Consider the following 15,834-nt stretch of genomic DNA (forward strand, 5'->3'; position numbering starts at 1 on the left):
CCCCCAGCGACCCAAGCGGAGGCCCTGGTATCTGGAATTTATTTACCTTCTACAATTGAAACTTTGTAGCCTGGAGCAGAGCCAAGCCTCCTGCTCGCTCCTTGGTTGACAGCCATTTCTGTTGGGGTTTGTGTATATCTTCTATAATTGAAACTTTGTAGCCTTAAGCGGAAGCCTGGGCCAGCCAGGGTGTGCAGAAAGCTTTGCTTCTTCCATTGCTGGGGGCAACCCTAGTCTCCTGCTCTTTCCAGCTCTGTGGCTGCTGCCATTTCTGTTTGGATTTGTTTACCTTCTATAATTGAAACTTTGTAGCCTTGAGTGGAGGCTTAGGCCAGCAAGGGCAGGCGGAAAGCTTGGCTTCCTCCGTTGCCTGGGAAACCCAAGCCTCCCTCCTGCTCTCTGTGGCTGTAGCCATCTTGGTTGGATTTATTTGCATACTAGCTCTTGGGCTGATGGGCGCAGCTGTGGGCGTGGCTGTGGGCGTAGTTTGTGGGTGTAGCAGAGTGATGGTTAATTTGCATATTACTCTTTTATTAGGTAGGATTAAACCTAATGCCATTGCTTCTTTCATATAAACCCACCCATCTACCAAGACCAGCTCAGACTCTACCCATCTGCTCTCTTCACCTGCATGCCACAGTCTCTCTCTCCTCAAGGCCACTGTCATTGATATATCTTTCCCATGTCATTTAACAATTTTTACATTCTAGCACAGTTATTTGTGTCTGCCACATCTCTCTTCAGAACAGGGACTTTGTCTGTTACATTTTTGTGCTTGTAGGTAAGTAGTAACTATTTGGAAGCAGCAAATGTTTAATAAAGACTTACTCAATGCCTGATACTGAGCCTAGTGACAGACTGGCTTCATAGGAAAGTGAGTAATAGTCTCTTTCTTTGTTCTCTAAGAATGTTTGCTAAATTAATGATTAAACAAATGAATGAGCACCATGCTGTTGCAGAACAGACACTGGCCTTGGTATTGGATCTACTGGGTTAAAGCCAGGCTGTGTGACTTGGAGATAATAACCTTCCCCTCTAAGAGCCTTGGTATCCTGTTTGAAAGTAGGAATAATAGATCCACATTGTAGCATTAATTGATATAACATATTAGGGGGCAGTGAAGGGAGCTTGTAGCCAAAGTGTTTGGATTGCAGAAGGCATCTAATAAGAGTTTGTTTCTTCATTAATAAATGCTATTTGAATAACAGTAAAGTGACTGGTTTTCAAGGGTGTCATTAGTTCAACTTTATCAATTTTCTTTGAATGGACCAAGCAAATTTTTTCTTTTCATGAATTTATTGAGATGGAAGCATATTCTTACACTGCCTAGCCACTAAGGATGTTAGGGGGGCGGCTGTGTTCCTGCTCTTTCCTTCTTCTAGAAGTTCTCCAGTAAATTATCTGTTATAAACAACTGCGGTGGTTATAAACAACTGCTCTCCTCTTATTCCACATTAAATACTTACAGGAGTCTAAGTTTTGTTTAATGTACTTTATTTTATCTGCAGCATACAGAACTATACGTACTACTATTTGTGGGGGCACTTTCACTTTTGTAAAATGCCTTCAGATCCATTATTTCATTTAGTATCCGTGACAAATCTGTGAGCTTAGGGACCAGTGCCATCAAGCCTTTTCCAAATTACGTCATAGAACCTCAGAGTTGAAGTGGTCTACTGAAGGTCACGTAGCTTAAAAGTGGCAATGGAGGTCTAGCAACCTGTCTACAGATTTGCTGTCCACTCCATCCTGCTCTGCTTATGCTGGAAGCAAGGGGAAACTCACATTTTCATCCTAACAATCTCTTCCTTCTTTTTTGCAGAGGCTTCCATCTTGAGCTATGATGGCAGCATGTACATGAAGATCATCATGCCCATGGTCATGCACACTGAGGCCGAGGATGTGTCCTTCCGCTTCATGTCCCAGCGCGCTTATGGTCTGCTGGTGGCCACTACCTCCAGGGACTCCGCCGACACCCTGCGTTTGGAGCTGGATGGGGGACGCGTCAAGCTCATGGTTAACTTAGGTATCGTATGAAGTACCCTCTGCCACTCTGTTTGGGCTTGTCTTCCCTTTCTTTTCTGATTTTCATTGATTTGATTGAATTCTTTGTTTGTTTTTTGGAAGTTAGCTGCTCACTTCTTGTTTAATAGACCAAGGATAAAATCCAACAGCAACAAACACCTTTTCCTTGTTTCTGCATGAGGTTTTGATGTCAATTTCTGGTTTCTGAAAATAGTGGTGGATTTTTTTTTCTTTTTCTTTTTCTTTTCTTTTTTCTTTCTTCCTTTTTTGTTTTACTAGATTATTTGTTTTCTAAGTTTCCTTTCTTGATTTTATGGAACTGTTTAGCTTTGTGTAAAACACGCTACTTTGGTCCATCTTTTGATCAATCACATTCTCATTAAGTCCAACTCCTTGGTCACCACTCAAAACAGTCAAAGCTGAGAGCAGGGATAGGGCAGGAAATAGAGGCAAAATGGGAGGGTGGGTTGGAGAGAACTAAGCTATGTGCATAGGATGATAAAGGCATCATTTCTACCTCCAGAGTGACTATTCAGATGGAGAATTCTGGTGGCCGTGATGACACTAGTATCACCTTATACTTTCTCCTAGTGGAGAGCTCAAGTCAAGTTCTTTCCATTGTCTTGTTGGAGAAATAATTCCATATGTTTGGAGTCTCTGACATGTGGAAAAAGAATGTGGCTTCTGATATGTATCCCTGTCTTCCTTCCAGACATTCTAATCCAACGTTCAGCAGTCATTTTTATAAAGAGTGCTACCTTACACTGTTACTCACCAACTACTCTGATCTCCTCAGATAATACATACCCATTTTTTCTTAATATTGAAAAGTTATGATAATATCAAATGTATAGTTTTATTTGGAGATGATCTGTTCTTCTACTGTACTTACTAATAACAGATACTTTTGAGATTCCCCTGCTATGGCCTCACTTTCTCTCCTGCTTCTATCTTTTTGACTGACCTTCTATGGAGAATGGGACCTCTGGATTTTTGAAGAAAAATAATCAACTCTTTATTACTGCTGATTCTACTCAGTAGAAAGTCCATGCCGTGTTGACAGGATTAGTCCTAGAGCTGAGCCCAGACCTTCTGAGCCTGGATTTGTTTAGGTATGTAGAATATGTTTGCGTCCAGAGCTCCTTTAAAAAGACTTCAGCAGAATGGCTTGTCAGAGGCATGGAGAAGACATGGTAGACAAATATATCTGATGCAAGACCTTATAAAACCTTAGATGCCTGGTGAAAAGGGGTTTTTGAATTCATCCCAGTCAGGTCAACTGGCCACACTCGGAAGATACCTATGCCACAATCAAAAAACCTCTAGGACACAGACGACTGTTTTGAGCAGTGGCTTGTTTAGTTATGTCTTTTTGTTTCTTCCAATGTGCAGCTTTTACAACACTATGCCTTTTTCCTTGTCCAACCTCATTTGATTTCAGTGTGTCTCTTGTTTTTTCTTTTGTTTGTGTCCATGTGTGTTTGGTTATTTTGTTTTTCTCTTTTGCTGGATCTTTGTTGTGTTCTTGAGTTTCCAATCCTCCCCACCATCAGCCATGGTAAATCAAAAGATGGTATTCAACCCTTCAAAGGCCCAAAGCCTGCGGCCCGCATAGCAAACAGCCTTGAGAACAGAGCGTACTGAGCAGCCTGCAGGGGCTGGCATACCCCTGTCCCCCTCATCCTCCTTTCCCATCCTCCCCGCCTTCTGCAAACCAGCAGAGTGTATTACCTAAAACCAACAACCATTACAGATTGTTTACTCTGAAAAATAGCAAAAGAAATTAAAAACAACAACTAACAAAACCACACAAACTAAAAAAAATAAAAATAAACCAAATATAACCTTCAAATAGTTCATGGAAAAACACAATGAAGAACATTTTAACTCTGCACTTATTTCAAATAAGAGAGAGCCATAGATACAAGAATGATTCAGCCCCGTGGGGTTCTGGGGAAATGCACATGGCCTTTAAACCGACAACTTTTTTTCTTTTTAAATGTTGTTTTGACCCAACTATGACGGGTCTCATGCATTACAACGAAAAGTGGGAGGTGGGAGTAGATAAAAGGGGATGAGAAAGGGGATGAGGACAGATTCTTTTTCTCTCTTACACACACACACACACACACACACACACACACACACACACACTTAATCATAGAGCCCATGTGTATTCCTAGAAGCATTATTTTTCTATTTTAAACTCTCACTAAAATCTGGGAGATGTGTTTTTTGGACAGACTTTGCTCTTGCCTCTTGGCTCCTTTAGGCACAGGGTCAAGTCCAGATCCTTCTAAGTTGAGACCTAGTATTCAAAAGAGAGTCAGCCCTTCCCTAGAGAGCACTGTGCTTCTCCTAAAGCAATGGCAACTGCTTTATTCTCTGAAGAGCTGATTTGCATTTATTTAACTTTCTTTCAAACCTAACAAAAAAAAAACTGACCTTACATTTCTTGAATTTGTCTACATACAACTCTTCATATTCATGCTTGGTTTGAAGGATCTCCTTCTACCCCTCCGAAAAATATCCCCCTTCATAGATGTTCTTTTTATCATGAACTCATATTGCCCTTTGCTTGGTTATAGAATACAACGTCAAGCAGAGTTTGCACCCTCAATCATTCCCCAAGAACTGCCAATGATTGCTTCCTTCCCTCACTCCATTTAAACTATGGCTCTGTTTGAGCACAGAGACAAGTGATATTGCAATTTATTTAAAATTGTCCACACATCTAAGCTCATGACATAAAAGTTTAGTATATCTCTAATGGAATATATTTCCTAATGTCAAGGTGACGAGACTTTTCTAAAGGCCTTATTTTCTGAAGCTAGGCAGGTGTGGTAGTAGTAGCCATGAGAAGTGTCCTACAACACTCAGCACATTTTTAAAAGTTGTTAGCTATTGATCAATCATATTTTGATACCTTAAAACTAAAAACTAAAATATATATTAAAACTATTTTATTATTATAGTATATTTCAATATTCTAAAAAACCTTGTAATGTTTTAACTTTTTAAATTGTTTTTATTGATTTTAGAAAGAGGAAGGGAGAGGGCGAGATAGAAACATCAATGATGAGAGAGAATCATTGATCAGCTGCCTCTTGCATGCCCCCTACTGGTGATCGAGCCTGAAACCCAGGCGTGTGCCCTGACCAGGAATTGAACCTTGACCTCCTGGTTCATGGGTTGAAGCTCAACCATTAATCCATACTGGCTGGGAAAACCTTGTCTTATTTTAACTTCACAATAACTTTGTGAGATAAATCAAGAAAGCATTTTTGTGCTTAGTTTTATAAATATGAAACAAAGATATAACTTTTCAAAGATCACATCAAACATTGGTAGCAGACCTGGGACTAGAACCTGTGTTTCTACACTGCTAGACCAGCATGGGTTTTCTGTTACTTCAACAGATCAATACTGTGGATCAATGATAGGACAGTCTTAATGGCATCTAATGGCTTTTTATGATGGCCATCCTTTAAAAATGCATACAGGGCTCTCTTTATTTCCTAGTAGCTGGCTTAAATTGAGCCAAACAGAAAAAAACTAACCAAACAAACAAACAAAAAACCAGTCAATATTGGTGCAGCCTCTTTTGTGGCCCTTTGGAATCCTCAGCAGAGTGCTGGGAATACTTTTTCAGTAGTGGAGGCTCTTAGGGAATGTGATGCAGTTTGGTTAATTGCATTCAAATTCTCCAGATGTTCTCTATCTGGAAACTGGACTTGCTGACTACAGTTTTCTATATGCATCATCGAAGACATACAACTCCTAGGAACATTCATCTCTTCCATGCTCGACCAAAACTTTTCAATATAGAAAATGATTATTTCTCCTCGTTTACTAAAATAAAATGAAAAACTAAATTAAACAAAATGAGCAACACACACACACACACACACACACACACACACACACCACACAAACACCATGCCAAGGCTAAGTTAGAGAGAGAACTTTGCTATTGAAGGAAGATCTAAAGAAAATTGCCTTCCCAAGAGAATTTTCCTGATTCATTTTTTATTAAAAATACATCCTTGCTATTAAGACCGCCCTCTCAGAGTCTATGAACAAGGAACTGTGATAGCTTTTTCTACTCAACCACTTTTTTTTAAAAAATATATTTTATTGATTTTTTACAGAGAGGAAGAGAGAGGGATAGAGAGTTAGAAACATCGATGAGAGAGAATCATCCATCAGCTGCCTCTTGCACACCCCCTACCGGGGATGTGCCCACAACCAAGGTACATACCCTTGACCGGAATCGAACCTGGGACCTTTCAGTCCGCAGGCCGACGCTCTATCCACTGAGCCAAACCGGTTTCGGCTCAACCACTTTTTCTTTAGGTAAAGTAACAAAATAATTCTTCACTTCTTGACTTAAAATAATCAATTGTCTGCCATCTTGAAAGCTCCAGGTCCTCACATTGGTTTAAAGACACTGTTCAGTTTAGGGAACCATTTGGGTGAACCTAGAAGGATGAGCCCAACCCAACTTCCCTCTCTAGATCAGGTAGTCTAAGAATAAAATGCTCAGCTACACAGAAACCAAAGGAGAAAACCACTCCTTGTTTACAATTTTTGGGTTTGTTGCTTTAGGCCCACTCTCTCTCTTTAGCATGCCCATACACCTGTTTCCCCTCTCCCCTTAATACATCAAGAAGGGACATTTCTGGCTTTGGGTGATGGTCAGAGCAACCAGTAGCTGAAGCCCCACCCTTTCCTCCCTACCTGCCCTCTCCCTTCCCAGTCTTCACCAGGGGCATGGCCTCCTCTGCCTGGTGATCGTACCAGTTGCTCCAGGGCTGTTTGCTCCCACTTTTCTGTTGCGGTTGACGACACATGACAAACCTAACCGCACGAAACCAAACCCAGATTTTTCTCAACAGATGTTCTGACCAACAAATAAGCTTCCAGCTTCCCTCTTCAGAATGATTGGGTGTTAGAAATTGCTCCTGTTTGGATTCCACACAGTTTCATTCTTCCCTGTCCTTTGCCACTGGCTTCTTTTTAACTTGCTCCCTTAAAATGGTTTGAGAAATTCACATGGTGGCATCATCCTCAACAAGTCCTCTATAATTATTGGGTCAACCTTCGGCAGGAGAAGAACACAGTGTCTAACTGTAGTTTTCCCTTTAACTTGCTTCCTTTTCTTTGTCATGTTACTTCTACCTTTAAATATCTGATTTTAAACAAATTATTATTGGAATTCCACTATCATAAACCAAACTTAGTTTCAGCTGGACAGCTTGGTAACAATTAATTTGAGATATTCCTGAAACCTTCCTGCCCGGTCCCCTGCTAATATCCATTGACTCCACTCAGGACCTCTGATGCTGTGAGTCCATGACTCTAAACATATATTAGTAAAAGGATAGATACTCTGAACTCTGGCATGGAAGACCTTGTCTGGTTACCAGCAATGCAAAATTAGCCACTCCTTTTCCCACTCAATTTCCCATTAAAAAATAAAAATAAAAGCAAAGACTTTTCTCTCCTTAAGATGCAGCATCACAGAGTGAAATAGGTAGGATGTCAAAGGTATCCAAGGCCTCCTACCCATGTACCTGTCTCGCCTTCTCCTTGAATGCTGTAGGCACTTGATTCAGTCTGAGCATTCGGGCAGGAAGACAGAGATAGGCTTCATGAGTGGGTTGGTCTGGGAACCTTTGAAACCAGAGTAGTCAATTGCGATAACATCCTTTAGCTCCTTTTCCCCTACACCCAACCCACCTCTCTAAAATCTGGGATGGGTGTTTGTGCGGTTAGCTGTTTGCAAGTGGCCATTTTATGACAGGAAATGACCAGGTGGTGTTAACCCTTTCCTTAACTCTAAGGATAATGGCAAGTCTGCCTTTGCAAATTTTTGTAGCATTCGGGGCCTGACCTAAGGAGAGGGTGGAGGGAGTTTGCTTTTAGAAAAAGAGAAAGGGTTAAATACTGCACTGAGAAACTTCATGGACTGATTTTTTAAAATGATACAAAGTGTCAGATTGGCAATATATCTTTGGAATACTAATACAAAAATTATGTTGATGCTACTTTTTAGATAAATTTTTAAAAAATCAATTGTAGATGGACATAGCATATAACCTGCATTTGGTGGGGAAATTTATGAGTAATTTTCCAAGTTTAACAAAATTAATATTTCAAAGTCCAGGTTTAAAATACTTTATCTTAAATGAATATGATTGGGGGGAAACACATACTCAATGTCTATTGTGGATATATATGTATACCAGTATATATCTCTATACATATGTGTATATATATGTGTGTGTGTGTATATATATATGTATCCAACTTTACTAAATAATATACTGTACATATACACCCACCCTTAAACTTGTGCATACTGTATTTATATAAAATGGCCACATTTCTTGCGTGTGTCTGTCCCCGGAAGGGTGGACTGATTGTTTTTGGATGTCTGCAGCTGTTACCTTGAAGGATGCAATTTCATCTTTCATTTATTTTTCCCCATCTAGACTGTATCAGGATAAACTGTAACTCCAGTAAGTTTTCCCTCAAGTTTCATTTTGTTCTTTAAAAACGCAAAGAAAAACTGACTTTATTTTGTTTACTGTTTTATGAGCTGTTTTTTATTTGAATTCTTTTTTTTTTTTTACTATGGAATGGGGGGAACTGGGGTGATGGCAAGGGCCGGGGGTGTGGTTTCTGAATTGGATCAGGTCCTATCTTCTTTCCTTGCATTTGCTCTATATGCAGAAAAGGAGGAAAGGGCACCTGATAATGAAACAACTTGAAAATGAATTGAAATGGTAATTTGTTGTTCAGGGAGAAAAAACCCTGGGAAGTGGGGGGAGGTACAAAAAGTCTTAGAGCAACCAGAATGCACTTGTCCACTACAAAAAGCTTCAGAAAATAAAAGCAAAGTTCATGACCCAGAAGGTGACTGCCAACTCTGACATTTATTTTCTGGCATATATCACTGTAGGGTTTTTGTTTGTTTGTTTGTTTTAGTTTAGGTTTTGTGACTGCTCTATAGAAGGATGGGCAAAACATAGTTTGGGTGATAATGCAACATTTTAACTGAAGACTTGAGACACATTCTGGCTCTTCAGAATGAAGAATTGCAGCCTATTATTTTTACTTTATCCCATTCAAACAGTTCAGTTCTTGAACAAGGGTCACGATATGGTGAAGGCTGAATACAGTTCATGCATTTCTCCCTCTGCTTAGAAATGAACAGTAACTGGAGTCAATGATGTAGGGGAATAGGAAGAGAAAAAGAAAGATGAGTACAAGGGAAAGGATAGGCCTAACTGATAAAAGGAAGAAATGAATATGCTTTGAGTCCTATAACATATTATATTAGTTACAGTAGTTAAATAACTTACGAACTAGGGTAAATTAGGGTAATGAGCTGTAGCTGTAACAAACATCCCAAAATTCAATGGTTCAACAAAAGAAAGTTTATTTGTTATCCAGGCAAAGTCTAATGCAAATTAGGGAGGTCTTCTGGTCAGCTTTCTTCAAAGAAGTAATTCTTTTATGAGCTGGGCCTACCACTTTGGAGATCTTTACTTCCAGTTACATCCATAGGGAAGAATTATCTTCAATGGTTATGCACTATGTCATGTTGCCTTGCCTAGAAGTGACTTATATCAGTTCTGTACATATTCTATTTGTCAAACATGACTTCTTCCTAAGTGCAAAGGAAGCTGGGAAATGTAGTCTTGTTGTGGACCCAGGAGGAGAAAATTGGATTGGTTGAGCATCTACCACACATAAGTCTCAGTATCATCTCTACATTGTTTGCTTCTTGCTGTGCTTGGGTCTTTCTGTAGGAAAAAACTCAGGAAAGGAAATAACTTCTATATTTCATTTACTTGTTTATTCCATCAAATGAAATATTTTACAAGTGCTAGCTAGTTTAACTTTTCTTGGGGAGATGTATTTTCAGGATGGCAAAGTAATAAATCCATATTCACTTTTTTCTTTTGCAAATGTTCCATACAAATTAACAAAAATAAAGAAATGTAAAAAAAGAATCTAGGTAAGCAACCACTTCCTAAAGCAACATGCTTTATGCTTGTTTTGCTGTCACTTTTAGTTAAATTAAGCAAAGTCCTTTTTTTGATGTTTTTAAAATGTTTCTAATTAGCCAGACATTCCTCTTGGTATTTAGATCATTAAAAGCCTAATTGGAGAATTTTCTCTTTCTTAAAGCAGCTTTATTGAGGTATGATTTTCATACCACAAAATTCATCAATTACAAGCCTACAATTCAATGACTTTTATTACCTTTATAGAGTTGTCCAACATTACCACAATAGCATTTTTAAAACATTTTTATAGTTCCCCCCAAATCTCCCTTACATAAATTTGCAGCTAATCCCTACTTCTACCCTTAGCCTTTGGCAATTATAGAACTGCTTTTGTATTTATAAATTTGCCTTTTCTAAACACTTGATATAAATGGAATATTATAATATGTAGTCATTTGCATCTGGCTTCTTAAAAATGATAGTATATCTACAGCAAGCTCTCTCTTTTCCTTTTGCATTAGTTTCCAAAAGGAAATAAGCTGGGAGGGGAACATGAAGGTAAAATAAACTCATCCAATGTTGAATCTGACATCTGGCTTCAAAGACTATATGCAGAACAGACAACTGAGGGAGTTATTTGATCAGGATAGCAGGTCTTGGTTTTGTGCTCTAGCCACACTTTATCTTGCAATTCATTCCATAGATTCCATCTGATCAGCCATGGAAATCATCATTAGACGAATTCCAGAGTTCTTTCTCCTGGGGAGATAGTGACTCTTCTCTAGAACACAGATACCAGCAGATTTTCGGGATCTGAATTTTCTATTCAGAGCCACCAAAAGCAGCCCTGGGAGGAACTATGTCAGCAAAGATGTGTTCCCAACTTTGATGACAGTGTAGAAAGAGTATAACTGGTGTTAATGCAATATTTAGTTAAAGAGCCGAGATTGGACTTTGGAAATCAATTTTGAATTCTCATTATAAACCTTTAACATTCTCAGGCAGTTACTGTTGCTGAGAGCATCAGGGAATGAATCTATAGTGTCCACTGTTTGAGTGGTTTAATAGAAATGAAACAAAACGAGACATGAGTCCTTTAAACTAATCTAAGACCTTTAATGTTGAGGTATGTACATATAACCAGGGTCATACTGTAGAGTCACAAAGTAAAGGATACATGTTCTTGAAGTCAATGTTAATTGTTGATTTGGACCGAAAACTTGAATTGAAACCAAAGTGACATAGTATACAGAAGAATGCAAATAAATATGAATCTCATTTAATTTGTATTTTAAGAGGAAATGTAAAAATTCAGATATTCTTTTTTTGTGTGTGTATCCCTGCTATTATTGGCACTTGAGTTGAAAAGTTTGAGAGAACTATGTAACTAAATTATGAAAGAAAACAGGTATAAGTGATTAGAACTCTTAATTCTCTTCTCATGGACTCATTAGAATTCATGGTTCAACCTGTTACAGAATCTCAAGTTGTTTATAAGAGGTATGCAGACCCTTCCTCTTATGCCATGTTTCATTGTGAGTGTTCAAGAAATAAGATGGCTTCACAGCCTAAATTTGAGTGTGAGAGGATTTCCTCTTACCCTCGGCTTTGTCTCCAGCTGTCCTTTTAATAGAAGTCACAGGGTGTTATTGCTCACGTTTCACAGTGGAACTGCTTTTTCCCTGGAAGGGACATACTGAATTAAGCTTTAACCAAGTTTGAATATGGGTTCATAAACTTTTTTTTTGAATGCCTGTCCTCCAGAAAGTCAAGTAAACAACTGAATGACATCATCTGTTTTTCCCCGTTTATCTGCCACAAAATGCTGTTTGTTCATAGAAATGATTGTTTTCAAGATTTTGTGTGCCAGTCTTTTTTAATGGAGAGAAGAGCATGGCAAAGAAGGATGATGTTATAGCATTAAGAATAAGCAAATGGCCATAACAGAGGGCAGCGTCTTCTGTTGACTTTGTGGGCTGGCCCTGTCTGTGACTATGGCCCAGCTATGTGCTCACTAAGGCTTTCCAAGCAGCAGAAACATTTTTCTAATCAGCTTCTCTGCTTTTCTCCCTTCTGTACCTTCTTTTTCCCCCATACTTTGTCTTTCTCCACAATATCTATGATATACTTATTATTCATTCCAAATCTCACTACTGCTGCTTACCAAATCCTCCAGGCATACCACACTATACATTCTTCTCTGGCTGCTAACACCAAACATCCTATTAAATGAAAGCCCAGTGACCATAATGGCAGGATGACCAGAACGACTGCTTGACCAGTCACTATGAGGTGCACTGACCACCTCTCGGCCCCTTTCCCCAGCCGGCAGGCTCTGATCACCGATGGTGAACAGGGACCCGGGGTGGGTGGCAAGGGGATGCAGGTGGCACCAGGCCAAGGCCTCCACCCTGCCAGTCACCCCACACACAGAGGGCAACGGGCAGTGAGGGTGGGGCCATCAAGTGGGCGGGAATGGCCGACCTCTCAGTCCCTCCCTCAGCCATCAGGCTCCCATACCTGGATGGGGAATGGGGAACCAGGGTGGGTGGTGGCAGGGGGCAGGGCCTGCTACTGGCAGCCGGGGAAGATGGCCCTGATCACAGGTTAGGGCTAGAGACCATACCTGTGCATGATTTTGTGCACTGGGCCTCTAGTATATTAGAAATGTCCATATTGAGGTCTTTGGTTGGATCAGGGGCATTGTTGGATTTGATTCCTCTGGTAAGAATATTTAGAAATGTGTAATAGGAAATTTCCAGCTTAGAACTTTTAAATGGCCAGAGAGCAACAGAGTTGGCAGTCACTATGGTGATTGAACTCCAGGGAGACCTGGGACACTGCTAAAGAAAACAGGGCTGCTTTCTGGAGACTTTCCGGAGGATGTCACCTGTTCCTTTGGTTCTGAGGCGGGCAGTACCCTAGGAGGCATGCAGTTCTGAAAACAGGTATGAATTTCTTGTTGGTCTCATGGGTGTTTGCTTAAGTGAAAGTATGTAAAATGGTTTGTTTTCCCTTCCCTTGTCTGACTGTGACACTGCCCTGTGATTTTCTAGCCGCTACTTTATTCTATCACTGTCAAGCTGTGTGTAGTATGGTTTGAATGAGTACAGTGAACTCATATTAATTAAACAAGTATAGCATGAAAGAATATAATGAACACATATTAATGAATATCAGTTTCCCCTTTTTCACAATCTTTCCATACTCTCAATAATTAACTACTCTGTGTATGGCCATTTTCTCAATCTTTCAAAAAACAAAAAAACAGGGTGTATATATCACATGAAAATTGTGAGGTTCTGTTTATGTCTGATTATTTAGGGATATGTAGAACCTCCTTAATTACTTTGAACTTGAAGCCTTCCTAATTTATCTGTGACAAGGTTCATTTTTTTTCTTCTTAGACATAGAGGAGAAAGGAAATAGAGTGTCATACAAAAATAAAATAAAATACTGACCTTAACACTTAACATTCTCAAGTGCCACCATGTAGTCATTTGTGTCTGAAAACAGCTTTGGTAACCTTGTCCACTTCCTATAGACTCAATTATCTTTGAATCACTATAGAGACACATAATAATATGAGCTATATGAAACTAACATCAAAGGATATGATCTCTCACATCATACCGCTCAAAACTACCGGTATGTACTAAATAATCCTTCTCTTGCACCTGGTTGCCTAGTGTCTAGTTTTGCCTTAGTGTCTCTGTCTTTAGTTTCTTATTATACTCAATTTCCAGTGTTTTGGCAAAGTCGGCATCATAGAGAGATTCTCTCTGAATTTAGGAATAGCTTGATGAACTGCAGTTTACTTACTACACTGGAATTTTGGTTTTCTTCTTTGTCTTCTTCTCCATCTTCCATCTCTATGGTACCAGAATACGTGAATTCCTATTTAGTTTTGTTTTACCTAGAAATCCCAGAGTTGAATTGTCTTTAAACGCAGAAACACCTCAGATCAACCAGGGGAGTTGACTTCTTCTATATTAAAACTCTTCTGGGAAGGAAATTATAGAACCTTCTTTGGTATCCATTCCAAGATTTGAATAACTATCAGCCATATAACCTCTCTTAATAGAGTTTTATTGGAGATGGAAAATTGTTAAACAGGATCTTACATATAATGTTACCTACAAACTACCAACATCACATCTGAAACTTTCTATTTCGACACTAAATTATTATGTTCCACTTTAGCTATTAAAACCTAATTTCAAAAAGGTAAAACATAATTTTTCTTCTCTTTGGAAAGCTTTATATTTCTTGTAATGTATAAAACACCTCAAATGTAAGTTTATTGATAGTATCAATAATAACCAGATTTTAGAATAATAAGATGCTTCCTAGTAACTCTTATGTATGTATCTATGCATGTATAGTTGGTATATAATATTATATTTGTTATATTAGTTTCTTCTAAATAAATATTAATTCAAAATGGTTTTATTTTATTTTTAAATAGTTAAAAATTATACATGGAACCAAAGGCAAACTTGTAAAAATTCTCCCTTTTATTCCTAATCCTAGTCCCTAAATTCTCTTTCTTGGAGGCAACCAAAATTATAATTTTTTAAACATTCTTCAGAGTTAATCTATGAGTATACAACATGTAGTTATTACCATACACCCCCCTTTTTCTTCCTCTACTTCTTGACACAATGTTAACACATTTTTCTGAATCTTACTTTTTTTTTTTTCACTTAAAATGTCTTAAGGGCTTTTTCATGAAGAATATAAAGCTCTACTTCATTCTTTTTAGTGGCTACTTGCATTTTATGAAGATATCATATTTGATTAAATCAGCACACTACTAATATACAATTATATTTCTCTCAGCTTTTAACTACTACTAAAACTAAGAAAATATATGTTTTTCTTCATTAGTCTTTGCACACATGTACAGCATTACCTATTAGATAAATTCTTAAATGTGAAATTGCTAGGTCAACAGATAAGTGTATCACAAATATTGATAAATATTACCAAATTGCACTCCAAAGAGGCTGTGCAGATTTTAATTTCCACCCCAAACATATGAATGTTTGCTTCTCCTCATCCTAGCCAAACATGTTGTATTATCAAACTTTTTTTATTTTCTCAAAATAGCACTTCAAAAGGTTGCTTCACAAATTCAAACGAGAGCCCAATGTCACCCATAGATGTTTTTATTCAACCCCTTCACTTCTTTAAATATAAGTAGGAACTATTGTCATTCAAAACTTCAGTGACCTCTTATACCAGAAACCCTATATAATAAAGACGTAATATGCAAATTAACCCTCACACCCTCATAAGATGGCTGCCTATGACCAGGCCAGCAGGAGAGTTAGTGAGGGACTACCAAACGACTGAACAAGCAGGCTGTGTGGGGTGACCAGGCTGGCGGGGGGGCCATGAGGAGCAACCAGGCTGGCAGGGGAGGCAGTTAGGGGTGACCAGGCAGGTAGACAGGTGAGTGATTAGGAGCCAGCAGTCCAGCATTGTGAGAGCGATGTCCGACTGCCAGTTTAGGCCCCATCCCAGGGATTGGGCCTAAACCGGCAGTCAGATATCCCCCAAGGGGTCCCAGATTGAAGAAGGTGCAGGCTGGGCTGAGGGGACCCCCAGCCCCCAACCCCGTGCACAAATTTCGTGCACTGGGCCTCTAGTCTTTTAATAGAAATCTGCTATAGCAGCATTTTATATGTAAATACTTTTATTAAACATGAGTGTAATAGAAAATTGACAATATATTATAGTATCTTTGTGTAATCTTCCTCCTATATCCCTGTTTCTCAAGCCA

General features: G+C 38.9%; 1 protein-coding gene across 14 annotated transcripts in view; it reads left to right on the forward strand.

The window, feature by feature from the left end:
• The window catches only part of NRXN3 (neurexin 3), a gene marked incomplete at both ends in the record, with an annotated part of 1,469,510 nt that overhangs the window by 503,956 nt on the left and 949,720 nt on the right, over positions 1 to 15,834 (forward strand). For 10 of the 14 annotated variants that reach the window (XM_079767585.1, XM_079767570.1, XM_079767583.1 and 7 more), the window contains 2 exons: positions 1,823 to 2,026; positions 8,523 to 8,549. In XM_079767585.1, coding sequence (XP_079623711.1) covers positions 1,823 to 2,026; positions 8,523 to 8,549 — 231 coding nt within the window. The remainder of the gene's footprint in view (positions 1 to 1,822; positions 2,027 to 8,522; positions 8,550 to 15,834) is intronic. The other 4 variants (XM_079767581.1, XM_079767582.1, XM_079767573.1 and 1 more) reach the window with 1 other exon arrangement.

The sequence above is a fragment of the Cnephaeus nilssonii genome (genome assembly GCF_951640355.1).
Source record: "Cnephaeus nilssonii genome assembly, chromosome: 4".
Classification (NCBI taxonomy): Eukaryota; Metazoa; Chordata; class Mammalia; order Chiroptera; family Vespertilionidae; genus Cnephaeus; species Cnephaeus nilssonii.